The sequence below is a fragment of the Colletotrichum abscissum genome (genome assembly GCF_030869225.1).
Source record: "Colletotrichum abscissum strain IMI 504890 chromosome Unknown Scaffold_21.1, whole genome shotgun sequence".
NCBI classification, from domain to species: Eukaryota; Fungi; Ascomycota; class Sordariomycetes; order Glomerellales; family Glomerellaceae; genus Colletotrichum; species Colletotrichum abscissum.
In genome coordinates, this window is record NW_026850110.1 from 26,488 (window position 1) to 51,229 (window position 24,742).

Consider the following 24,742-nt stretch of genomic DNA (forward strand, 5'->3'; position numbering starts at 1 on the left):
GAATATGAATAGCGTATCTTTCATTAGTTGCAAGCCGCCCGACCTTACATCGATCTTTCTATCTCATCCCATCAACTACGGGTTGGCACTAGTACAAACATCTCCGTATTGTTTCTAACTCTCGCCTGTTGGGAGCTTGTTATACCTGATAAGGGGATATCGGAAATAGGATTGGACCAATATCTCGCTTGAAATTCCCCTAATTATGTGCATAGTTCGATATGCCGAAGCCAGTCTTCAGTTCATGGAATAGCTCCGCGAAATATCGAGCAGCACATCAGGCCCCTGGATTCGCTAGCACTCGTTCCAAGTTGAGCCAGACGAACTCGCGAGAGCCTTTTAGATAGCATACTGATCTAGCCTTCCTCCATTCTATCAGCTTGAGTCTGAAGACTACCTACAGGGGAGGGAAAGGGGGGGGGGGGGGTGGTTTCAACATTGACCCGTACCTCTGTCATATGAGCAAACTCTGTTAGGACTATACCCTTATGTAAGCAGTATGCTTGTTGTCTGTACAAGTCCTCGAGTAGTAATTTTGCTCGAGGTCTTTTTGTTTTCCTCTATTTTGCTCAAATATCTGTTCTCAATCTCTTTGACTCTGACGTTAAGAGTGTGTATATATAATCAGAGGAAGAGCATCTTGAAAAGAAAAACATAGAAGAGGAAGCCACAATGTATTGAGATCAATTGGTTCTAAACATGCAGGGCTGCAATGTACTCTTTTCGGTAGGTGCATATGACCCTTAGGAACACCATACACACACCCTGGATGGGATCTGTTGAAGTCCCCGCCCTCCCCCGTAGGTAGGGCCAGTGTCCTCTGTTGAAGTATCACGTAGGCTCAGCAGTCTCCACGCTCCATGTTTCTCAAGAAGTCCCTTGACCCCGATGAAACGGTCTTCAAGTCCTGTTCATGAATTTGTTCCACCTTCTGTTTAGCTTTTGGACTTTCCTTTGGGGAAGATATGGCCAGTCTCCAGTACAAAATCGGATTGGAAATGATTCAGATGCCATCCATGCTTACTTACTATATGTGAGATAGGACACGAAGAAATAAGTCAACTAGGTACTTCGACTTTCCAATTGCGGCAAGACAGTTGCGACCCATCAGCCCATTCCCCCTCACACAACAATCGCTGTGTCTAACAATATCGGAAGGCTGCAGCCAAGGCGTTGCTTTCCGTTGTTGCTGATCCCACCAGGCAACCGTGGTGGAACCAACAGCTTACGGGGAGCAGCCGCCTTAGCTAACCCGCTTACTAAGGGAGGATGCACGCAGGCAACAGCTCAACCCGGTTGATATGCAGCTGCCTGGTCGCCTTATTCGATGATGTGAGTCAGAAGAATATCAGCAATTCTCTATTTGATTACACATTAGCCCTTGTTCAGCGTTGCTAGATGATCAGTATATCATTTCGTCATCAAGTTTCTCCTCATCTACATCAGTATCACCTTCTCGAATCTGTCCTCGGCTCACTGCTTTCTCAGGTCAGGCAGGTTCTTCGGAATCATTCCGTCGCCAATAAGCGATGTCTTCCCAAAGCGAAGATGATGCTGTGATTATCGACCGCGACGATGTCAGCAACTACAATCCCGAACAAATTCTCCCCGAGCCTCCTGAAGTTATCCAGAAACTCAGAGCCTGGCTGAAACCCACTTCATACGACTTCGAAAGCAGCGAGTACCGCAAGCACCTTGGTTCGCACATCCCAGGCACAGGAGATTGGCTGACGGCTAGCCATTCTTACAAGCAATGGCTACAAAGCGAAGATACCGGTCTGCTATGGGTCAAAGGGATCCCAGGGTCTGGAAAGTCGGTGTTGGCTTCGAAGGTCATCAAGGAACTCTCGGATAACAACGATGGGAGCCCGGTACTGTATTTTTTCTTTCGACAAATCATTGACGCAAACCATGAACCGGCTGCACTTCTCAGGGATTGGCTTGATCAGGTCTTGGCATACAGCCCACCACTCCAGAAGCGTTTGAAAGGGTATGTGGTGAAGGAGAAGTATAGCGACAAAACTCGATTACTCGCCACTATGTCGATGCAAGACCTGTGGGACGATCTTCGACTGGCGTTTTCGGGACTGCCTGGCAGAGTCTACTGCATTGCTGATGCTCTCGACGAAATGGATCGTGGCAACGATATCTTTCTACAGGCACTGGCCAAGCTTGGCAACTGGAATCCTTCGAAAGTGAAAGTCCTCGTCACAAGTCGTCCGGTTCCCGCCGTTGAGGGTCCTCTACGACATGCCAAATGCAATCAGATTCGTCTTCAAGAGAACGTAGTCGATGCCGATATTTCGACATTTGTGCGACAGGCGCTGAATGTTTCAGGTATCTCCGACCATGATCGACAACTCATCCAGGCGGCCATTCCAGGTCGGGCCAATGGCCTCTTCCTTTATGCCAAGTTGGCCATGGACTCTTTCCTCGAGGCAGGGGCCGATGTCAAGGCAGTTCTCGCCTCTTTGCCAGCCGACATGAACCAGATGTACACCGACTTACTCAACGAACACTCCCGCAGATCAAGAGTGCCCGACGCGATTCAACGTTTGATTCTGCAGTGGGTTACCCATGCGACCCGTCCTCTCAGGCTCCTCGAGATAGCTGAGATGATTGACGTCACATACAACGATGTGGCTCATGATTTGAGGGGCACCAAAGACCTTGTTAGGGCTGCGTGTGGCCCTCTTCTAGAAATCTTGCCGGACGAAACCGTCTGTGTGATCCACCATTCCTTTACAGAGTACCTCAAGGGTACGACCAGATCATCATATGATAACGGCTACCCGGTACTTCGCTGTGGAGACACACATGCTTGCCTCGGCTCAGCATGTCTGGCGTATCTTCTCTCCGGGGTCTTCGGCGAAGGCAAAGAGGCACAAGACACTCCAATTGTCAAACTGAAGCTCAGGTATCCATTTTTAGGTTATGCGTTGGATAACTGGCATATCCATATTGCTAGATCAACGGCCACGGGCCATGATCAGACCGGAATCAATGTGGCACTGGACAAGCTAATGCGTGGCCCGGATTCTCAGGACATTTGGACTAAACTTCAGTGGTTCACAATCGGTAATGCAAAATCTGGCATAACGCCCCTCCACATCGCCGCAATGCATGGGCTCACTGCATACGCAAAACATCTTCTTTTGTCTCCCGAGACTGAGATAGACGCGGTGGACGTTCACGGAATGACTCCCTTATGGTGGGCTGCTACGAATGGGATGGCCGGCGTTATTCAGGTCCTCATAGACGCTGGTGCAAATCCCGATCATGATGAGACTAGTAGTGGTCGCAAGCCGTTGCACGAGGCCGCTTCGAAAAACTATCCCGAGGTCGTTAAAGTCCTCCTTAGCGCTGGTGTGAATCCCTTGACTGAGAAGACAAGGGAAAACCCTGGGCGTCGGTGTGGAAACGCACCTCGATCGATCGGACATACACCCCTGATGGTGAGTGACCACGTCTTTGCTGACTACGTGCTTACATATCTGTTGATCGTTTCGCTGACCTTTTGATAATGCAGTATGCTTGCAGGAACGGACATCTGGAGGCCCTGAATGCATTTTTGCCTTTTCTCAAAGATGAAGAATCCCTCCATCGAGCTCTTGCCTGGTCTGCTGGATCGGGCCGGCACGATTTAGTCCAACGGATCCTCCAACTTCCCGAGGTTGATATCAATCGCAAGGTCCATGGCGGAACCCCTCTGTTCATGGCAAGCCAGCGTGCTCAAATCAAGACCATCGAGCTCCTCCTCAATGAAGGAGCGGACCCAACAATCCGATGCGAGTTTTATGACGAATTTGCTGGGATGGGCCGCATGAGAATGTTCCTGTCTCGTGATGAAACCGATCGGAATCGAATTGTTGGAATCACACCTTTGTACGCCGCTCTCGAACAGTGTCGCAGAGGGTATTCTCTAGAGGCCGAGCCAGATAAGCTCAAGAGCCTGCTAGAGTTATTCATAGAGAAGGGGGCCGACATTAAGGATCGATCTCCTTCTGGTGATTCTCTGCTGCACATAACAACCGGCAATCCCGTATGGGTGAGAATTCTGCTTGACGCAGGCGTCGATGTCAATGCCGTCAATAGCGATGGATGCACTGCCCTTCACGGGAAGGTGATGGCAGAGTCTCTGTCTCTTCTCGTAGAGACCGGTAAGGCCGATATCAATAGGAAGGCCACTTCTAATGGGAAAACGCCGCTTCTCATTTCGCTTGACGACTACCACACAGACACGACCCTCAAGCTCATCGAGTACGGCGCAGACTGCACCATCGTTGATAATACCGGCAATGGCCCTCTGCACATTGCTTTGCAATCCTACAGCGCAAAACCCGAAGTCATAGAAGCACTCTTACGCGCTGGCGCAGACCTGACTTTGAGAAACAAATCTGGACAAACGCCCTTGGACGTCATGTTCTCTCGGAACTCACGAGTCTTCGACTTGTTGGACGTGGTAATTCAAGCCGGCGTGGATATCAATACAAGAGACAAGAATGGCGCAACAATTCTCTTTCAGGCTGTCTCAGGGAAGGCCTCCAGCTCAGAGACTGAACTGCAAGACACAATCATGAAGCTACTAGACAGGGGTGCCTTATTGAAAACTCGAGACTTTGAGGGGAGGTCCCTTCTACACGAGGTAGTCAAGTCACAGAATGGGCCTCGGGCTTCTTTCAGTCGGCAGGAACCTGGTCCTTCCACCTTGGATTTCCTCGTGGGTCTAGGTCTGGACGTTCATGACACAGATTACCAAGGCAACAATTTGATTCACGAATTATGCTGGCGAATCAATACCGAATTCAGATCCAAGGACATGCTCGATATGCTGAGGATGCTGCTCAACTTGGGCCTTGACGTTGATCAACCCAATAGTCGTGGTCGAACACCACTTCATCGACTATGTATTAAGGCCGAAAGTGGTAACATCGACAAGGACGAGACCTGCCTTTCACTGATTATATCTCTTACGAAAGACATCGATGTTCGCGACAGGGATGGCATCGCCCCGTTGCATCTAGCCGTGACTGTGTCAGAGGATCTCACAAAGAAGCTGCTTGACGCCGGTGCGGACCCTACGATCGAGACATACGAAGGATTGACGCCGCTTCACCTTGCTGCTAGATGTCGGCAGGGCAATATTGTTGGTATGCTTCTTGATGCCCTTCACAATCGAGGTTTGAACAAACCACTTGACAGTCCGATGTGGCGAGGAGCCTGGCTGAAAGCAGCGAGTGCAAGCCCAATCCCTGGGGTCAACGCCACAGCCAACGGATACACAAACGGGTGTGACTGCACACCGCTCTACTATGCTACTCTCTCAGGGAGACCGGAGATAGTGTCAATGTTGCTCGCCGCAGGAGCCAATGTCAAGGGGGTGAGGTTACGGCCTGCAATTACCGGATTCGAGGATGAGCTCGAACTATGGCGTAGGAAATCACCTCATGTCAAGGAGAATGGGGCGTGTGGGGGTCTTACGAAGGAAGATGCCACACGGCCGTATTCGAGTGATGGGCGCAGCGGCAGGGATAAACTCGACCCTCTCGAGGACACGGCAAGACTCGAAGAGATTATAGAGATGGTCTTGGAACATGGCGCTGATCTGACCCAGCAGAATCTCTGGGGCACGTCTGATACAGCATACGGTTCCCTAACCGACACAACCACTTCCGACTGTCGAGACTATGCGCTCAAGTGCCTATCAGGTGCAACCAAGAAGCACTCGTTTAAGAGCTCGCAGGCAGCACCACATCTTGGCCAGAGATTACCTACCTTTGACGAGAAACTCATCCCCCACCGACGTGAAGCCACATACAAGGCACTCCGTGAGCCTGGAGTCATCATGACAGGCAAAGCAAACGAGACTTTGTTCATCACGCGACTTAGACGTCGCGAGTATGATGTCATGGAAGAGTTGTTCAACCTGGGCGTGGACTTTCTGGCTCCTCACCAGATCAGTGGGCTTACCAACTTGGGGATCCTCGTCAGAGGAGGTTTTACTTCTCTTGTCAATCGCATTGGCTTGCTCGTGTCGCAAGCACAGGTCGAAAAGGGCATTTGGTCCGCTCCGGTTGATGGAAAGCAACCTGGATTTGGCCACAATCAGACATGGACCCACGACGTGTCAGACTGCAGCGGCAAAGAATCTCGTCCAGCATTCCTGTTTCAGGCAGTCCATCAGGCGGTTCCCGTGTTCGATATGGTATGTCTCCTTGTAGAGACCTTTGGCGTTGATTTCAATGAAGATGGTGTCCTTCACTCGCTTGCCAAAGGCTATCACTGGTGGCATGTCGCTCAAGCTTTACCGTACCTACTCAGTAAAGGTGCAAACCTCGAAACTAGAAACTCAAGAGGGCAGACGCCGCTTCATGTAGCCTTGGGCACGGAAGATGGCGCCGGATTGTTCCACGTGGACGCCGCTCATCAGTTGATCCTGAGTGGAGCAGATGTTAACGCTGTGGACAAGGCTGGACGAAGCTGTCTTTCTTATGCAGGACACGATGTCGACCTAACTCGTTTTCTGGTCAAGCATGGCGCGATAGTTCACGCGGATGCGATCTTTGGTGCTATCAACAAGATGCAACCAGAAGTGCTCGATGCTCTCTTGTCTGCCGGGGGTGATGCCAACATCCGGGTCGAGAAGAACGACAAAGAACCATGGGAACCCGAAACCCGTCGGTGGAACCTGAGCAAGCTCCCAGACGCCGAGTGGTACCCCTTACATCGCGTTGCGGCGAAGTCTGGTAACACGACTTATGACCAGAAGGAGAGAACCAAGCTTCACTCCTCAGCTCTTAGCTTGATCGAAGTCCTCTTGTCCCACGGAGCCGACCCACTGTCCAATTTTTCAAGATGCTCTGGGAAAGACTGCTACCATCAAAAGATTTACTCCCGGCTGCAAGCTAAAGGTTTGTACATGTTTGACGAAGCGCCCGATAGTTATGACGCTGTGGGTGACCCAGAATACTCTTTCGAGCCGCACCTCCATGAGGACTGTGTCGTTCTACATCAGCTCTTAGCTGATGGGCACATCGTGCATCCTTTCTTGAAGCTGCCGGCGATCGACGCAAACCATCGTGACGGTAGTGGTCGAACTCTTCTCCATGCTGCTTGCTCCTCTAAACGGGGTCCCGATGTGCCCTTGGACTTACTACCAGGAGATCCATGGAACCCCCAGACATCGAAAGAGGTATCGGTCTTCGACCATCTCGTCTCCCTTGGCGCGGATGTGGAAGCGCGAGACACCTACAGGCAAAACGTACTTCACCACATGCTGAGCCCTCCTTCAAAGCATATTTACGAGACACCAATCATCGAAAAGTCACTCACCTACACGATAGAGAAGCATCCATCGATTATCGATCAAAGGGACAATGAAGGGAAGACACCGCTGTACCTGGCTATCCACCGAGCTCTGTACGAAAAGAGGACGACAGCCGCGGACGCACTTCTCAGAGCCGGAGCGGACCCCCTCATCCCTGACAACGAAGGCAACACTGTTCTGCACGTTCTCTCTCGCATGCTTTGGGTCTCATCTATGCGACCGCTGTTTAACGCGCTCGTCGAGCGCGGATGCGACGTCAACGCTCGCAATTTGAAGGGCGAGACGCCGCTATTCTGGTACTACGCGGGGTTCGAGAAAGAGCTGCACGAAGTCTACACGTTCAATCGTGACCCGCAATTGTACGACGAAGAGGGCGGGATCGGAGCGTTCGAGGCGGCGTGCGCGGACTTTGGGGCGGTAGATGACGATGGACGGAGCTTATTACACGTTGCGGCGGAGGGCCACGTTCTTCGATTCAAGACTCTGACGGCGAGGGGATTGGATCCTTTGTTGGAGGACAAGAGCAGGAAGACGGCGGTCAATGTCGCGGCTGCGTGTGGGAACAAGGGGGTGTTGAAGCTGTTCAGGCGGGTCGATGCTGTGGATGATTCGGAGGAGGATGATGATGATGAGTCGCTCAATATGAACGATGTTTTTTGGCCTCGTTGAACTACTTAGTCTGTCAGATGAATAATTTCTTTGCGACTGGATAGTTTCCTCCTAGAAACCTTCACGGCTTCCGCGGTATGCAGATTCCAGAGATGATTGAACGGAAGCAATTGTTCTCACTGGTGTAAAGTAAGATCTTGCAGGATACGTGCCCAGCCTGCCTACTGAGTCTATGAACCGCAATTTCCCCTCTATTCCTATACCAAGGCCGAGTATAGCGCCGCCGGGTATCATTTTCGCCTACAACTAGGAGACGAGACCATTTTGAACATGCACAAAAGGCGCGTACAGCTGCCTTACGAGGAGCCTTGGCGTGTCGCGGAAGCAGGACTCTATGAACATGGGTGAGATCTTGGCAGTCTCCGCGTTTCGCAGGCTGATTTCTCTCTCACCGAAGTCACAGAGCCTCACCTTCGACCAAAATTCTGGCAGGACTCGGTTATCTTTTCTGCCCGTCAATCCGATCATGGCTCAGGAGAACACACGTATTGGGAGATTTTTCGATAAGCTTAGCTCGGGTCCGGGGAGTGTCGGCGTGCTAGCATAAACTCAGCGCGGGGAGTATCGGACAATGTGTCGCGCTTGGTGGCTTGTTGTCTGTGTGAGCGTGAGACTGACTGCCCTCGGTTCCGGAATTTGCGCGGGCGGTCACCGCGTTGGATGCCGAAGCTAAGAGCCGCCGGATTGTTACCCATCCCGGTAGCTGAAGGGGGAGAAGTGGTCCAATGGGCGTTAATTAGTAGCTGGCTTGCCGTTATGGAGTTGGACAGGGGTGAGGCTGGGAATGGACTTTTGGGGGAGCGGAGATCCTCGTTAATAGGGGCTGTGGGTGACTTGAGATGAGGACTGCTGCGAGAAGGGAGTCAAGTGACTAGTAGATTTGAGAGAAAAGGTATTCCGTCTGTGGGGGTTGGAGATAATGTGGGAATGGTTTCTCGGCGGCTTCGAGCTGGGACAGATTGAACCGTATGTTCGATATGATACCAGACTGCGTTTTCTGCGTTGAGGGACGAACCCGCCGGTATGGAATTCTCCCCGGTCAACCACCCCGGCTAAGTTAAAAAACCCAGCAAGTACTCTGAAGGACCCGGTATCTTGCATTGGCAAAATGGCAATAATGATCGATTGGTACTATGAGGTATACGTATCTCATCTTACGCCTGACTTTCCTCTCTTGTCTACAGACCAATATGAATCTAGACTTTTGCATGCGGCAGCGCCCAGTCTCCACCTTCTAACTCTTGTGCGTGACCTCCACATGAGAAGCCTCCGCCTCCTTAAGCGCGCTCGAGGCATTGCCAGTGCCCACCTCAGCAGACTCGCCATCAAAGATGTAAGCCATGTTCTCTAGCGTCCGGCCCCTCGTCTCGGGGTAGTAGAACCAGACGCTGATGAGCATGATGACGAGAACGGCGAGGAAGACAAAGTAGTACTTCCATTCAATGGCCTCGAGAGCAACAGGGTTGACGAAAGTGTTGAAAAAGACGCAGCCGATGCTCACCATGAGAGCTACCGTAAGGCCCTTGGCGCGCAGGCGGTAGGGCCAGATCTCGACAGGGTAGGATACCATGAGCGGGGTCAGGGCGATGTCGTAGCCGAGGTAGAAGCTGTGAGAATGTTTAGTTGGTTGTGTCTCCTTTCTCGTCCTTGGGACTAGTGATCACTGGGGATGGAGGGATCTTACATGAAGAGGAAGGGGATTACTGCTGTGCCGGTTGGGGCGTTGCCGGTGTTGGCGAAGCTGCCGGAGAGGCCGGTGACAATGGAGAAGGAGATCAACATGATGGTTCCCTATCTTCCTGTCAGTGGTTATTGCTGGATCTTGGTATGTGTCTTGACTGACCGAAGCAAGGAACAGTCCTCGCCGGCCAGCTCTGTCAACCATGATGGCAGCAGTGGAGGCGCATATCAGATTCCAGATTTGGATGCAAGCTGAAATGAGCGTTTGGTCGTCGACAGAGGTAATGCCGACAGAGGACTAGAATGCCATATGTCAGAGCTTGGTTCCACTTTGCAAGGGGTCAAGTATGGTGGATGGTTTCACTTACAAGCACCATGGCTAGATAGTAGCTGACGACGCCAACACCGCACTAGAGTCAAATAAGTATAACATCCTGATAGGTGATTTCGATCTACTGACCCATTGTGCAAATACGCCCAAGCTGACGGAAATGAAGAGTCGGTGTCGGTTTCCGGGAGTGGCCCAGAGATCGGACCACTTTGTCTCCGAATGAGCTTCCTTCTCCGCTCGGATAGTGTCTTCGATTTCCATCATCTCAAAGTTGACGAGAGGTGAGTGGGTGTCGCCACCGGCGTGGTTTCGAGCAATAATTGCCCTCGCTTCGTCGGTTCGGTCTACTGAGACAAGCCACCTAGGAGACTCCCCGATGAAGAGCAGACCGGGGATCGAGAGCACGGGCAGGGTCACTTGCAACAGCGAGGGCAGTCTCCACGCCCAGTGGTCGAGATTTCTCGTGCCGTACGTCGCCCAGGCGGCCACCACCGCACCAAAGTACCAGCCACAGTTGTACAAAGCAGAAACCATCCCGCGGTGCGTCGGATAGGCGTTTTCCGTGATTAACAGAGGCGCCGAGAGGAAGAATCCAGAAGCACAGCCGATGAGGAAGCGAGCGCAGACGAAGGCGGTGTCGTTTGGTGCTGCAGTCTGCAGGATGGATCCGGTGCCCAGACAGACCCACGAGATGTAGATGCCCATCTTGCGGCCGTACTTATTGCAGACCCACGCGGCGGCGGGGTAAACGAGGACGTTGCCGAGGGAGTAGGCGGCGTTGACGAAGCCTAGCCAGGCGCCTGTTGGTTGCTTCATGAAGGCATGCCACTGGGGTAGCGCAAGGAGGCCGTTCATCATGGAGCCATCGTACCCGTTCGTGGAGGCACACATGATGAGGGAGGCGATGCAGAGGTTAAGGCGGAGGATGTGAGTCTGCTTGTACCAGGGGCCAATGTCAGGTAGGACGGCCGCCAGTTCGGCGCCGACGGCTTTGGCGTTTGCTTCTTTTGCGTGGCCCATTATTGAAGAAATGACGTTTGAGAGAGAGAGGTAAAGATAGTGATGTCTCAAGCAGAAGTTCTACCAGATGGACGGGACATGTCGTTGCTATATATCGTTTGTCTGGGATCCATAGCGTGTCCCATGGGGTTGCCTTTCTTCCTTGGCGTTCAAAGTAACAGATATTGCTCGACTCGGTCTTTGATGGCCGGGGAATGGTAGCATCCGCGTGAACTTCGGGAGGAATCAACATGGCTCAATGGCTAATGCAAGCCTGCTAGGTCGTCCGATGTTACTGATGTACCAATGCCCACGTTACTTGCGGAGAGAAACCCCCGCATAGCTCCCTGTTACTTCAAGCGCGGTAGTGGGCCAATGACGCTGATGATCAGGCCCCAGACACGACTTGTCAAGACTCAAGCGGTTGCGAGAAACTCCGCTTCTCACACCACGCTGCCCTTGCCCCCCCCCCCCCCCCCCCCCCCCCACCAACCCCCCCACACCCCCCTCTCTCTTCCAACCGGGGGTGGGGGGAAAAGAGCGCAGTAACCGCCCCCCCCGCCACGCTTACAAACACCCCACGGGTGCCCAAAAACCCCCCTCCTCACCCCCCCCCCCCCCTCCCCCCCCCCCCCCCCCGCCCCCCCAAAGTTTCCAGTTTTGATATGTGTGGATTCGTGGGGGATATAACGCGGGTTGGAACACCGGGTCTCTTTCACGCTAACGGGGTTCTTGACCTTTGTCAAAATGGGGCCAGTGCTACTGGCGGCAGGCAGTCGGGAACGCGGGCATTAGGAGGGGGCTGAGAGGAGGGCGGCGGCTCGCCCTTCCCATTCCACCTTTCCGAACAAATGACTCGTAAATCTCGGTGAGGCTATGCGGCTTTGCGTAGGTGTGCGGACTGACGGACCGTGTCCCCCTCGCGTTGTAACTGGACATACAAGCTCATCAATGTCTTGGTAAATATGTGGCAAGTTTATAAGTAAGTTTCCATTACGGTCATCAGCTTTACTACAAATTGTTCTCCAACTACAAGAGTTATTGAGTCTATCTCTCACAATCCTTGCAGCTTTGTTTTCAAGTGCGACACATGAGCAATCATCTAATCTAAAAATCCGGTGTCAAGGCATGCAGAAGATGTAAAGGGATTGCGAGATTTTGAGCGGATTGATCAGGAGAGGGTTGACCATTGAGTTGCGGTCAACCGAGGTATTGAGTTGTCTCACGAATGATTATAGGTAACATGAACATGTTACCCACCCCTGGACGCACAAGTCTTCAAGTAGTTCCGCAATGAACACTGCCAAACTTGAACCATGCAATTTGATGCTGCAGTAATCCGCTGTTTCTCGAGACCAGTGTAGAAGATGGGCAGCTGAAGGTCCAGAACGGTGATTGATGAGCCCACATTCGGAATAATGCCCGAGCCCATGCGACCTTTAATTCGGACTTTTCGCCAGCGTTTGTTCCTTCTTCACATTTGATGTAATACGGATGCTCTCTCTCTCTTCACTTGAGCAATATTTCATCATTGAGCCTTCTGAGAACGCTACAGGTACACTCCCTGGACTACTATCGTATTGCGTTAGACCAAAGTTGGAAATAATGTTACTGATCTGAGGTCAAGATGGAGACAATTGAGATGCTCAGACTTTCATCATCTTGCATGATCATATTGGCTTACATCCTTGAGATTTCCGTAGCTAGGTATTTACCTGTGTATGAGAATGAGAAGGACAAAGACATAGTGCACCGATCGCTACAGCGGTCACCACAACAGCGAAATCAATTATGTGAAAGGATGCAGGGGCTATTAGAGCGGAATGATAGCACCATCTCTTGTAAATTCAGCATCACTAAAAAAGATAACATTCGCAGCATTCGTGGTAGCATTTAGGGAGAGCGGCGGCAGTCTTGTGGGGTAATAACTGATCACGCGTAGACATGAGATTTGATCAATGTCTTCAACTACCATCTTGAGATAGGCCTTTAGACTTGCCATGGGGTAATAGTCGGTTCCTTTTCACGATTGATCTTAGGCGTAATTATGAATTGTGAGTTCATCGCAGGATGCGATCGTCTAAACATGATCCGACTTTACTCTACCTGGACTATTTGCGCAGGAGCACTGCCAAGGCTCAGACCACCAAAAAGGTAGCCAACATGTCGTCATAATCCTAAAAGGCTGTATTTTCTAATTAATTTTGTATTGATCACTGTTATTTTTACCCTATTAATAGGAAATGGAAGAAACTATCAGCGCACAAGCGTCGCTTTTGATTGGTATCCCGACAGCGAAATGGGACCGTGAGAGGCTAGAAATGTTCACCATAGGCTCTGAATCTATCATTTAAACCAGTCTAAAAGTCAAGCACTTGTCTTAACGTGCTTATGTATCATTTTGGAGCAAAAGGCCAGCCGGCAGTCGTGCTAGTCGCCACTTTCGTAGACTCGGTCGGCCAGGTTTTTCATAATTAAGAACCAAACTAGACTCAGTATGTCTAAACACTTAAGATCGAGATCTCAAAACACCCTGGAACTTTGCAAACATCGACGTAAAGAAGGCAGACATTAGACCTCGCTCAGAAGTACTTAAGTAAAGTGCCTTTTTCCCGCGGAATCTCATCAGTTGCCAAGGAGCAGACTTGTGGTATCTTACGAAGAGAAGTTATTGCTTTCGAAATACCACACATTTCGAGGTATCTCACTCTTCTTAAATTTACGTTTTCTCAAAGTCAACAAGGGGCAATGCATACTAACTCTCAACATTTTGAGACAACGTAAGATAGTATGATTACTCGAATTAGTTATCCGACACTTCGAGCTCGAGACCGATAATATGTGAGTGGCAACGGCAATGCGGTCGAGTATATTGTTAATGTTGCCGAGGCCATATGTTGATACCAACAACGTTTACGGGGCGGGTAGTCCCGACATCGTACGACACCTTTTCATGGAATCTGCATTCACGTTCGACAGCTTGAATAAGAGTACACATAATGAGTCAGTTTATCCAGGATTGCGAAAGCTGAGTATAAGAAACGTCGGTAAATTTGGCTGTTGGCATATGACATGTCGCCATCCGCTTCAAGGCTCAACATCGAGCTGGCGGGGTCACGTAGCGGATGTCCATTTCTTGAGCCCGGTATGGATGACTGAAAAAGCTCAATTTTCGAAATTCGGTTTACGTATGTTCTATAGATCAACATAAATTTGAGGTGCAACTCCGGTAAAGTTGGCAGGGTGTGCCTGCTGCTATTTTAGGCGGTTACCCTACGTCGACGAGCCCTTCATGGCAGCACGCTGATCGTTGAGGTCTCCTTGTCTCGTAGATCAAAGCCGCCAAACCAGTGCGTCGAAATATGGTAGACTGCTATGATCTCAACGCAAAGCATCAGATTGGTACTCATTATTCACCAACATCTCCCGACTATCGCATCGTGCATTGGTGTCCGAATACCGCGGTTGATTCTACGGAGTGAATACCTTGGAACTTCGATGTTGAGACGTCGAAACTAAGTCAAATGTGGCACAGATGCTACCCCAGAATCACAGATACTGTCGAGTCAAGAAGGCTAATGTGGGAATTCACCGACTACATCTAAAGTCGGAGTATCAGTCCCATTGACAGTTTCAACATGGGTGGGTCATCACCGAGATCGAAGATCTGCCAACTTAGCTCCCAGTTTCAGCATTTTGCCCCATAAGCTTAATTGAAACCCTCTACGCGACCGGCGGAAACAGGTGCCTCACAAGTACAATTGCTCAGGGTGACCAGAGCCTGCCGAAGCTTCCATTCTTGAACCAAACCGATAACGAAGCAGCCTAGTCGCGACCTCGAGCATGGGTCGACAAATCACAATGATTCTATCTGCAATGCTCATCACCTTGGTCACTGGGCAAATTGAGGAAACTTGCTTTTCGGGGAGGCTATCAGCTGTCATCCGGGGACGGTCCAAGTACTAGAAGAATGGCGCCTGGCCCGTGTGTGTGAACCGAATCCTTGGGAAATGCCCTTTCCGACGACCTGGAGTTCAAAGCCTACCAATCCGATCAGGTCTGAGTCGAATTGTATGACTCCAACTGACCAGCTAACTCGATTCAGTCCAAACCTCGTCTGATAGTCGCACCCGGAAGCCCGACGGGTTCCGGGTTTTTCTTGTCAGATTTAGCCCCATTAAGTGCTGTTCTACTCCTCTTGGCTTGCACCAACCGCACTACAGAATGCCGCCGTCCCGGCAGATCTGCACTACTGCATGAATTTTACCCAATTTGATGATTGGTGGCTCTGAGACACCCCCGCATCACACGTGTAAGTCGACTCGCATTGTTGATGTCAAAAGAAGACGATTTTGGGGCGTCACCCGAGGACCAGGGCCAAAGAAACGAGAAGATGGGCTAAATCAAATGCATTGCCTGGGGTAATGTGGAAACCCCTTTCCAAAGTCGCACCGCATGATGCCTAGGGAATAATAAAACAAAGGCCATCCGGTCCCGTCATCTTCGCTTTCGAGACATTCATTTTTCCATCCTTCTTACTCTTCACCTGCGAGCCAGGGAAAAATACACCATGTACTTTTTACCAGTAATTGTGGTAATCACTGCCTACATGCTCGCAGTTCGGGTCCTGCGATACCGTCGTCGAGATGGGTTCCAGCAGAGATTTTCCCAGTACAAGACAAGAGAAGAAATGGCTTCATTGCCGTTGTCAGACGCAGCTTCGATAATGCGTGAGCTCTCGGAAAGGGAATTCCCCGTAACATTTTATACATCCGTGTCTTTCGCACTCTTTAAGGTCAGTCAAGAAGCGAGAAGCAATGCCGAAATAGGCCCTCGAGCTAAGCCGTCCGCAGACGTATGGAATTCCGACGATCTCCAAGCTCTTGGTAGCCACCAGCCAACTTTCAGGCGATCGCACAGCATCAAAGCGTCGGACAGACACCGGCGTGTTGATGTACGAAATCATCTACAACACACCTGACTCTCGACGCAACATAGATGCCATCTCTCGCGTCAACTTCCTCCATAGCCGCTGGAGAGAGGCCGGCAAGATATCGAACGATGATATGCTCTACACTCTCAGCCTCTTTGTCCTCGAACCTATGCGCTGGACCGCACTGTACGAATGGAGGGGCCTGACCATGTTCGAGAAGTATGCCTTGGCTATCTTTTGGAAAGACTTAGGCAACGAGATGGGCATCTCCTACGAGTGCTTAGTTCCTCACATGAGCCAAAAAGATGATGCCTTAGCCTGGTTGGAAGCGCTGCAGAAGTGGTGCTTAGACTACCAAGAGCGCAATATGGTCCACGCCGTCTCAAATGAAAAGCTGGCACATGCGAACATCACTCTTCTTCTGATGGATTTCCCTAAGTTTACGCATAACTTCGTGTTCAGGCAATTGCGTTGCCTGATGGAACCTGTACTCCGACGAGCCATGGGGTGAGAAGCCCGACCAACTGATGTTTTGGACGCACAGAATCAATAGCTGACCCATTATGGCTTTAGGTACGAGGACCCCAGCAAGCTGGACCTCTTCATTTTCGAGAACCTGGTCGCTTTCCGACGCAATGTCCTCAAGTACTTCTGTCTGCCTCGACCAAAATGGTGGACCAACCCAATGATTCAAGACGTGGACAAGAAGACTGGCCGAATGTACTTACCAAACTACCTCGCACACCCATACTACGTCAAGCCGAGCTTCTGGTGGCGATGGAGTCCTTCGGCTCTCTATACCAGACTGATTGGCGGACACTTACCTGGCGATGAAGGCTCAAAGTATCATCCGGACGGATACACCATCCCGGAAGTTGGCCCTGACGCACAGAGATGCAAAGGCAAGGAGTACATGGAACGTACGAGAGAGAGAATTAGTCAAGCTAGGGGTTGCCCCATGGCTTTCCAGGCTTGACTTGGGGCGAAAGGTTTGCGTTATAAGGCAGTGAGCGCTGTATGAATCTCGAGTCATGTTTCTTTCTTGTTGCTGCCACCAAACCTTCTACACGTTGATGTCACCAAACCCAAGCAACATTTTCCACACACAGCGATTACCAGGAAAGGCTTCGAAATTGTATGCAATTAGTGATAGCCTCTTAGCAGCATTATGAACACATGAATGACCATGCAATTCCAACATTTAGTAGTTATATTAGTAATCCAGCTCAATAAGCAATTCCGCGTGAGAAAAGCCATGGCGCAGAACACCTTGTCATGTCTTGGAGGCTGTTATGCGATGAGGCATACGAACCAGTACGGTCTTCGCCATGTTCGAGTTTTAGTTCTCTCAGTCTCTTTCAGGTCCACGCCTTGATGTTTATATTAGTCCATCAACAACCTGAGGTGTTGCACTCAGGTACTTGACTAACTACCTCAAGTAGAACGACCAAGATAAGCTTCCAAATCTTACCTACCTTACCTATCCAAGTCCATGTTCTCTTTGCGCTTACGTCTTCTCGCACACCATAGTCTGTAGATTGCGCTCCATCCACTTCTACAAGATTCCAAGTTTGAAGTTCTTGTACTCATCGTATCTGCTATTTGCCCCGTCATGAGACGTAGTAGTCCCATTTCAGGACCGACCAACCCGCTGTTCGTTGTCGTCACCGACCAAACTAAGACTGCTTCTCAACCACCCAAACAGCGAGCAACGATCCATAATGGCGTGGTAGCCTCTGCTGCTCATGAATAATAGCGGCGGACATAGCTCAGTTGGGAGAGCGTCAGACTGAAGCGGACTTCGTGCCCGAGAAACTTCATTCAATCAATCTGAAGGTCGTGTGTTCAATCCACACTGGCCGCATGTTCATCTTTTACCGTTCTCCTCCGTTTATCTGCGGATGCCTACGTCAACAAAAATCTTTTGCTCCATTTGTGAAATGCTGTTAGATAGAAGAAGTGAGAGATTAAGCAAATTCAAGTTGACAACAACAGCGTTAAAATTCTAGTCATGATCTTAGTGGAGTGTTCTTCTATTAAGTTAGGTATGTGGAGCAGTGAACGAACCCCTGATGCCCACCGACTGAGTAGTAATTATCAACACATTCAATAAACTCTCAAGAAATTCTTTTTCAATTGTGAGAGACACTTCCAGAAGGGGGTTCCTGAAAAGTTGCTGGTAGTAACTGAGTACATAGATACATAGAAAACCATCAGCCGTTTGGTTGGCCGTCATCAATGAGCCAAGTACCATGTTCATTCACATTCGCAGCACTAGATATCCCGACTGCTGAACTTGGACACTCCGCACCAAGAAGTTTTACACAAACGCACGAAGAGAAATTTTTTTTGCCTGGATTCGGGCCTTAGAGTCGCCCGCGACCATGTAAAACAACATCGCCGCAAGAGAATGTTACTATTCGCATGGGTCCCACGTGAACTCTAAAACCAATGAACAATGATTTAGGGGTCAAAACCTGGCCAGGTAAAAGCCACAGCAACGGTAAAGTCGTATCAATGGTCCGGAACAACTTAGCCGATATGACGAATAGTTCGACAGGGCACTGTTACTCCGGTTTCTTTCTGGCCAAGCTTATTGGTGTTCTCATTATCACGTCCACTCCCTATCCGTATGGAGGAGTTGGAAGAAGCGGTGGCCCGGGTAATGTTGTCCAAATACCAGCCAAGGGTCCAGTCCCCGTACTGCAGGCCTAGGAGACAAAGCGGATCGATGCCTGGATATCTGGCACATCCGCCAGAGTGGGCATTGGATACCGAATGGCCGGGACAACTCTGCGAGTGCATTAGCATGGCTTTAGCGTGTGATAAGAACCACCGATTCCCTTCTGGATTGCAAGCAATCTTCTTGAAATTTTCTGTCATTGGCAGTCGGATATGGTCCACAACCGCAGCGTAGCTTGTTGTTCTGAGGTGATGCGCATCGGAATTGAGTCGGGATGTAAGACGGTGCCCGACTTGCGACCACACTGTATGCATTTTCATGGATTATCTCCGCGAAGCTACCCTTATCTAGGCCAGGGTGCGCATCAAACGGGTGCTACACTTAACTGTTCAAGGGCTAGCATCATGATAAAGACATGGGGAAAAGTTGATAAATTCAGATAAGGTAGTCCTCCGGATTGCCGATGATGGAGCATTTAATAGGACCCACGAAGCCGACTTTCCGCATGTGTGGTCCCAGGAGCGTCTGCATCAAATCACGAAAACTCGACTATCAAGATGACTACCCACGAAGTCGATGCTGGCCACGCTTTACCTTCCGGGGTGAACGACGATAAAATCAGACCGCCTTCGGTCCACAACGAGATATCCTCACTCAAAGAACAGGCTTTGACGACGCACGAAGTCTTCAGGGATACGGAAGATGGCGTCCAGTTTCGCACAGTCACTTGGCAGAGTGCCACGATTATGTTCCTCAAGATCCAGTTCGCCATGAGCATCTTGAGCGTCCCCGGAGCCTTCGCCACCCTTGGTGCCGTAGGCGGTGCGCTTTCTCTTGTTGGGTGGCACGTTCTCAATACTTGTCAGTCTTTTCGCACTCGAAGACAGCGACAACAATACTGATGAGATATCTAGACACTGCAGTCATCCTTGGCGAGTTCCGTAATCGTCATCCCGAATGCCATAGTGAGTCGGGTCTTGCCTGCACCCCAACATGAAGACATACTGATGGCTGCAATTAGCTTTGGCTGACATGTGCGGTCGCCTCTGGGGTCGCGTCGGAAAGGAACTTGTCGGGTTGCAGATCCTCATTGCCCAAGTCCTCATTTCTGCAGCGGGTATTGTCTCTATCTCGACCGCGTTCAATGCTCTCTCCAATCACGGAGCATGCACCGTCATCTTCACCTTGGTTGGTGCGATCCTCATCACCATGTTCTCCGCAGTGCGCACATTCAGCCGCCTAGGTTGGCTCACCTGGTTCGGATTCGCCACCTTCTTCATCGCCGTCTTTATCTTCGTTGTTGCTGTCACCCAACAAGATCGACCTGCTGTCGCCCCTCCAGGTGACTTCGACCTCGGCTGGACGGCGATTGCCCACCCAACGTTTGTTGCTGGTATCACCGCCAGCGCAAACATCTTTATCAGCAACAGTGGCTCCTCCATGTATCTCCCAATCATCTCGGAGATGCGTCGGCCGGATCAGTACAGAAAGGCTGCTTTGGTGACCGGTGTTCTCGTTTTGGCGATGTATCTTTCATTTTCACTGGTTATTTACCGGTGGTGTGGTGTTTGGCTCGCGACTCCTGCTTTTGGAAGCGCTGGTCCTTTGTTCAAGAAGATATCGTATGGTGTTGCGCTTCCTGGTCTGATTATCGGTGTCGGTATTTACCAACATGTGGCGGCGAAATACCTCTTTGTGCGCATCCTGAGAGATTCGCAACATCTACAGGCAAACACCGTCATTCACTGGACAACCTGGATTGGCAGCAACATGACGCTCGGTATCCTGGCTTTCATCGTGGCAGAAGCCGTCCCCATCCTCAACTATCTTCTCGGCCTCGCGGGCGCTCTTTGCTTTGCTCCCTTCAGTCTCATCTTCCCAGCACTGTTGTGGATGCAGGACTTTTCGTCGTACAGAAAGGGAGGTGCATCAAAGAAAGCAATGTACGGGTTTCACGTTTTCGTCGTCCTTGTGGGCCTGTTCATGGTAGTCGCCGGAACGTAAGTATATCATATTCCTTTCCTGAAGAACGAAAACTGAGTAGGCAACAGATACAGTGTAGCCGTGTCCATCAAGGACGCGTATGCATCGGGGTTGATTTCGAAAGTTTTCAACTGCGCCGACAACTCCGGCACAATCTCCTGATTCGAACACCTTGCGAACCAGGTACGCGGGAAAGGATCTCAACTGTCTCGCAAAATTTCGTGTCTAGAGTAAGTTTAGCGACGGCTGTCATTACCGCAGTGAGTTAGAGTCAATATGAGAAATGTTTGCTTTTCTGGCAGAATCCCATGACCATGGCTCGGGCAGGATGTGCCTACTTCCGCGAGTCCGCAAAGTGAAGCGCACCCTTGGGAAAAGCAACTTCCCCCCTTGCCAGGCAAAAGGAAGTCAGGCAGGCGGTGTGGCCCAATCCTTGCATCGTGAACCCAATCGCCCTGGATCTCGACCAACAGATGTCATCAATATTTGTTTCTGTCACATCCCTGGGGCCGGCAGTCACGTTCGGCGGTCGGGGCCAAAAATGACAATTGTTTGCTCGCCCAACAGGCCTTGTTCACGCACTTTCGGCGTTCGGACCTCAGCATTGGAGGCAAACATAAGAACGATGATATTCCACCCTTTCTGAACAGCAATAATTATTATTTTCTGTAAACTTTTCGATCAAGATCAATCACACTTTACTGCAACAATGGGTTCCTTAGCTGTGCAGTCGCACTTTTCCAGCCTGATTGAGGCTCCTTACGATGAAGCATTCGTTGTCATGCAGTCAGTTGCAGCAGACCCCACGCCTGATAAGGTCAACCTCGGTCTTGGCGTCTACAGGGACGACGATGCACAGCCTTGGACATTACCGTCCGTCAAAAAGGTGGCGCATCACCCAAAACGATCAAACGTTGCTGTTGAGCCTCATGCTAACCCCAATCTACTCGACGTATAGGCCCAAGCCCAGATCCAAGACAACCACGATTATCTACCCGTTGCCGGACTTCCAACATTCATCGAAGCTGCTAGAAAACTCCTCCTTGGAGATGTCCTTGAGGCTGTCAAGAGTCGCTTGACCACCGTACAGACCATTGCTGGGTCCGGGGCCATTCACATGGGAGCCTTGTTCTTAGACAAGGCAGTCAGACCTGAGAACGTCTGGATCTCAGATCCATCCTGGGCAAGCCATGAGCAAATCTGGGAGAATGCTTCACCAAAGACTCAACGCCGATTCTATCCATACTTTAATCACAAGACCAAGTCGCTCGATCTGGAAGGTATGGTGAGGACGCTTAGACGAGACGCACAACCGGGCGACATCATTATTCTGCAAGCCTGCGCCCATAACCCGACGGGTTGCGACCCAGCACAGAAGGAATGGAACATCATTGCCGACATTTGCGAAGAGCTCGGCATCATTCCATTCATGGACATTGCCTAGTGAGTAGTGTCCTACTTTTGATCCGACTTCAGCCTTAAACGTTACTGACTAGCACTCTCTAGTCAAGGATTTGCATCTGGCGATGATCACCACGACGCCTGGGCCGTCCGTCACTTCGTCGGCAGAGGAACGATGGAAGTCTTGGTCGCTCAGTCATTCTCTAAGAGCTTCGGTCTCTACGGCCACCGAGTTGGCGCTCTCCACATCCTCGCTCATGACTCTGCCGCGGTACCTGCCATCAAGTCTAACCTGCTCCAATTTATCGGCTCTGAATACTTGACTCCCTCAGCATGGGGTGCACGCATTGTATCAACAATTCTCAACGATCCTGAACTCACAAAGGAGTGGCGCCAGGACTTGAGGAAGATGAATGCTCGCGTCAAGAGCATGCGAGCGTTTCTGTTCGTCGAGCTCACGAAGCGAGGCACACCTGGCTCTTGGAGACATATCATCGATCAGATCGGCATGTTCTCCTACACTGGTCTCACAGCTTCTCAAGTCAAGACGATGAGGGAGAAACACCACATCTACCTCTTGTCAACAGGAAGAGCGTCCATATCGGGATGTAAGTTCGAGCTCAATATTGTCTCCGTTGATGAATCCCGTACTAATTTAGTCAACAGTGAATAGCAAGAATGTGTTCAGGGTTGCAGAGGCAATCGACCAAGTTGTACGAGGGGATGCTGGCGTTTGAGAGTTTGAGAATATCCATCTGATTTGAGTCTGCTTAAGCGTTTATACACCATTGTAGTTGGGTTGGCCATTTGTAACACTGCACATACTTTAGTTTTGATCCGTAACATACCTAGCAGAAGCTGGAATTAAGCGTTCGGTATGCACATTTCAGTACTTTTGGGTAAATCCCTTCGTCACAACCCTAGGTGTCCCAGGCCGCCTCGTTATGTTCAGAGCCATTATCTTCATCAGCTGATCGTAATTTTGATGAGACTTTAGACATATTACAGGCAGGATGAAAAGACCAAACATCGGTCACCATGAACGTTGAATAAAGAACTCATTATTGAGAGGCGGTCAAGTCTATGGCTATCAAGTTGGGAGAAGATGTCTTTTTCATGCCTCAGTTACTACATGACTCTAAGTCGCTGTGACACCTAGGATTTGTCTCCCAGGCTTGTTCCATTGCGAAAAAGCCGGCGTCCGAGACCGATTAGAAGCTGGGGTCATCGCAGCCACCGAGACTGAAATTAATGAAGTTGAGAGGGCATCCAGCATCAACCGAATCTCTGCACGCCTGGCTCTTGCAGCTGTTTTGCTTGAACTTCTCGCGGGCGTTGTTTTGCTACGCTCGCGTTAGCTTTGATACAAACATCGACTTTACGGTTCTCGTCGCAATTAGGATGCTACTCACGGGGGCTGCGGCCACGAGGGTGCTCATGGTGAAAAGAGCGATGCAAACGGAGGAGATGCTGAACTGCATTATGAAAAGTTTTGGCGGTTAATTAGGAACTGAAAATTGAGTCGACCGGCAACAGATGAATTGAATAGAGGGCTGCGAGAGTACTGATTTGATCGCGAACTGAAGTGATGATCAACCGATGATGTGTGTCGAATCTCGAGTCTAATATACAAGCCAATCCCACCGGCGAGCATCAAGCTTGGCTTCAAGCTTACCTTCTGTTCCAATGTGTGATCGACGTTGGTGACTCGAAACGTCGCAGGTGTCCGGACTGATTATTATGCTTAATATGCCTATGGATGTAATGTCGACCTATTGCGCTCACGTCCTCTTGACACCAAACATGAACTGCGACTTCAGCTGATCCATGACCGATGCCATGCGTCTGACTTGGGCTCTCTGCTAATGAACTCATCTTTCAGTTTTGTTCTTGTAGGGCAATTGGGGCAATTGCGGAGTTTGGCAATGCACGGGTCACGCGTCAAACGCCTCAAGGCCGCACGCAGTGAGACTGGCTTGATGGGAAGTGATGACAGTGGAAGGAACAACCAATTGTGCGTTCACAGACGTTAACATGGCTCTAAAAAACTCACTTAGCACGAGAATGGAACTCGCAATAAAATTCCACACTCGGGTAGTCCCTGTCTCTCAGCTTCGATTGTCGAGCGTCTTGGAATTTAGATGACAGCGGCCGGGCCCTGGCATTGGCACCTGTGCAAGGACTTGACAGCTGAGATTTGCTCGGTATAGCCGAACTACTATTGCAGTTTCAGAGGTGCGACTCGTTGAACCAGGATGCTTATAGCGTGTGGTCGCCGACTGAGCGTCCCAAGGAGGCATAGATCCAGGATCTTTGCGACTTGTGCGGGGAATGCAAAGCTGGGCAGTCCCAGGAGGTGGTAATAGGGGCCTCCCCACAAGTTGAGACTAACTTTCGAAACACGTTGTTGTCTCCCAGAATCTGTATAGATGTGACGGTCGCAATGTGTGTGGAAAATTATTGGAAGAATACAGGGCAAATAGGGTCGGTCGGGGGTACCTATAGCTCTGCGTGCCAGACAGGAGACCAGTCTACATACAGTGTTCCCTGAGCAGAGAAGCAGGCCCTCTCTGTAGCTCAGGCTCTGATGGCCTGAACTTTGGCTATTATGGAGGCGACGAGACTGAGCAAAGACATGTCATGGTTTCACACAGGATAGGTGGCACTGAAGCAACAGCAAGTTTCTGTAGTGACGGTAATCAGAGAACTCGTGATTAAACAAGAGAAATCAACATG

At 50.4% G+C, this 24,742-nt stretch overlaps 7 protein-coding genes across 7 annotated transcripts; 4 read left to right on the forward strand and 3 right to left on the reverse strand.

Annotated features, from left to right (window-relative positions):
• Positions 1-1,529: 1,529 nt before the first annotated feature.
• Positions 1,530-7,996, forward strand: CABS01_08917 (uncharacterized protein; the record flags this gene model as incomplete). Its single annotated transcript, XM_060542275.1, has 2 exons — positions 1,530-3,455; positions 3,530-7,996. 2 exons carry the CDS (start codon positions 1,530-1,532, stop codon positions 7,994-7,996), a joined length of 6,393 nt encoding a protein of 2,130 aa, XP_060400556.1.
• A 1,234-nt stretch (positions 7,997-9,230) lies between these two features.
• CABS01_08918 (low-affinity glucose transporter HXT1) lies at positions 9,231-11,027 on the reverse strand (the record flags this gene model as incomplete). Its single annotated transcript, XM_060542276.1, has 5 exons — positions 9,231-9,603; positions 9,681-9,787; positions 9,840-9,974; positions 10,045-10,086; positions 10,137-11,027. The coding sequence occupies 5 exons, from the start codon at positions 11,025-11,027 to the stop codon at positions 9,231-9,233; spliced, it is 1,548 nt and encodes a 515-aa protein (XP_060400557.1).
• A 4,549-nt stretch (positions 11,028-15,576) lies between these two features.
• CABS01_08919 (uncharacterized protein) lies at positions 15,577-16,915 on the forward strand (the record flags this gene model as incomplete). Its single annotated transcript, XM_060542277.1, has 3 exons — positions 15,577-15,801; positions 15,860-16,446; positions 16,513-16,915. 3 exons carry the CDS (start codon positions 15,577-15,579, stop codon positions 16,913-16,915), a joined length of 1,215 nt encoding a protein of 404 aa, XP_060400558.1.
• Positions 16,916-18,471: 1,556 nt separating this feature from the next.
• CABS01_08920 (uncharacterized protein) lies at positions 18,472-18,936 on the reverse strand (the record flags this gene model as incomplete). The annotated part of the gene is made up of 1 exon (XM_060542278.1): positions 18,472-18,936. One exon carries the CDS (start codon positions 18,934-18,936, stop codon positions 18,472-18,474), a length of 465 nt encoding a protein of 154 aa, XP_060400559.1.
• A 243-nt stretch (positions 18,937-19,179) lies between these two features.
• Positions 19,180-20,767, forward strand: CABS01_08921 (uncharacterized protein; the record flags this gene model as incomplete). The annotated part of the gene is made up of 4 exons (XM_060542279.1): positions 19,180-19,483; positions 19,537-19,587; positions 19,644-20,622; positions 20,674-20,767. The coding sequence occupies 4 exons, from the start codon at positions 19,180-19,182 to the stop codon at positions 20,765-20,767; spliced, it is 1,428 nt and encodes a 475-aa protein (XP_060400560.1).
• Positions 20,768-21,314: 547 nt separating this feature from the next.
• Positions 21,315-22,743, forward strand: CABS01_08922 (aspartate aminotransferase; the record flags this gene model as incomplete). The annotated part of the gene is made up of 4 exons (XM_060542280.1): positions 21,315-21,491; positions 21,564-22,048; positions 22,112-22,614; positions 22,673-22,743. The coding sequence occupies 4 exons, from the start codon at positions 21,315-21,317 to the stop codon at positions 22,741-22,743; spliced, it is 1,236 nt and encodes a 411-aa protein (XP_060400561.1).
• A 474-nt stretch (positions 22,744-23,217) lies between these two features.
• On the reverse strand, positions 23,218-23,487 carry CABS01_08923 (uncharacterized protein; the record flags this gene model as incomplete). Its single annotated transcript, XM_060542281.1, has 2 exons — positions 23,218-23,349; positions 23,419-23,487. 2 exons carry the CDS (start codon positions 23,485-23,487, stop codon positions 23,218-23,220), a joined length of 201 nt encoding a protein of 66 aa, XP_060400562.1.
• Between the last annotated feature and the right edge of the window lie 1,255 nt (positions 23,488-24,742).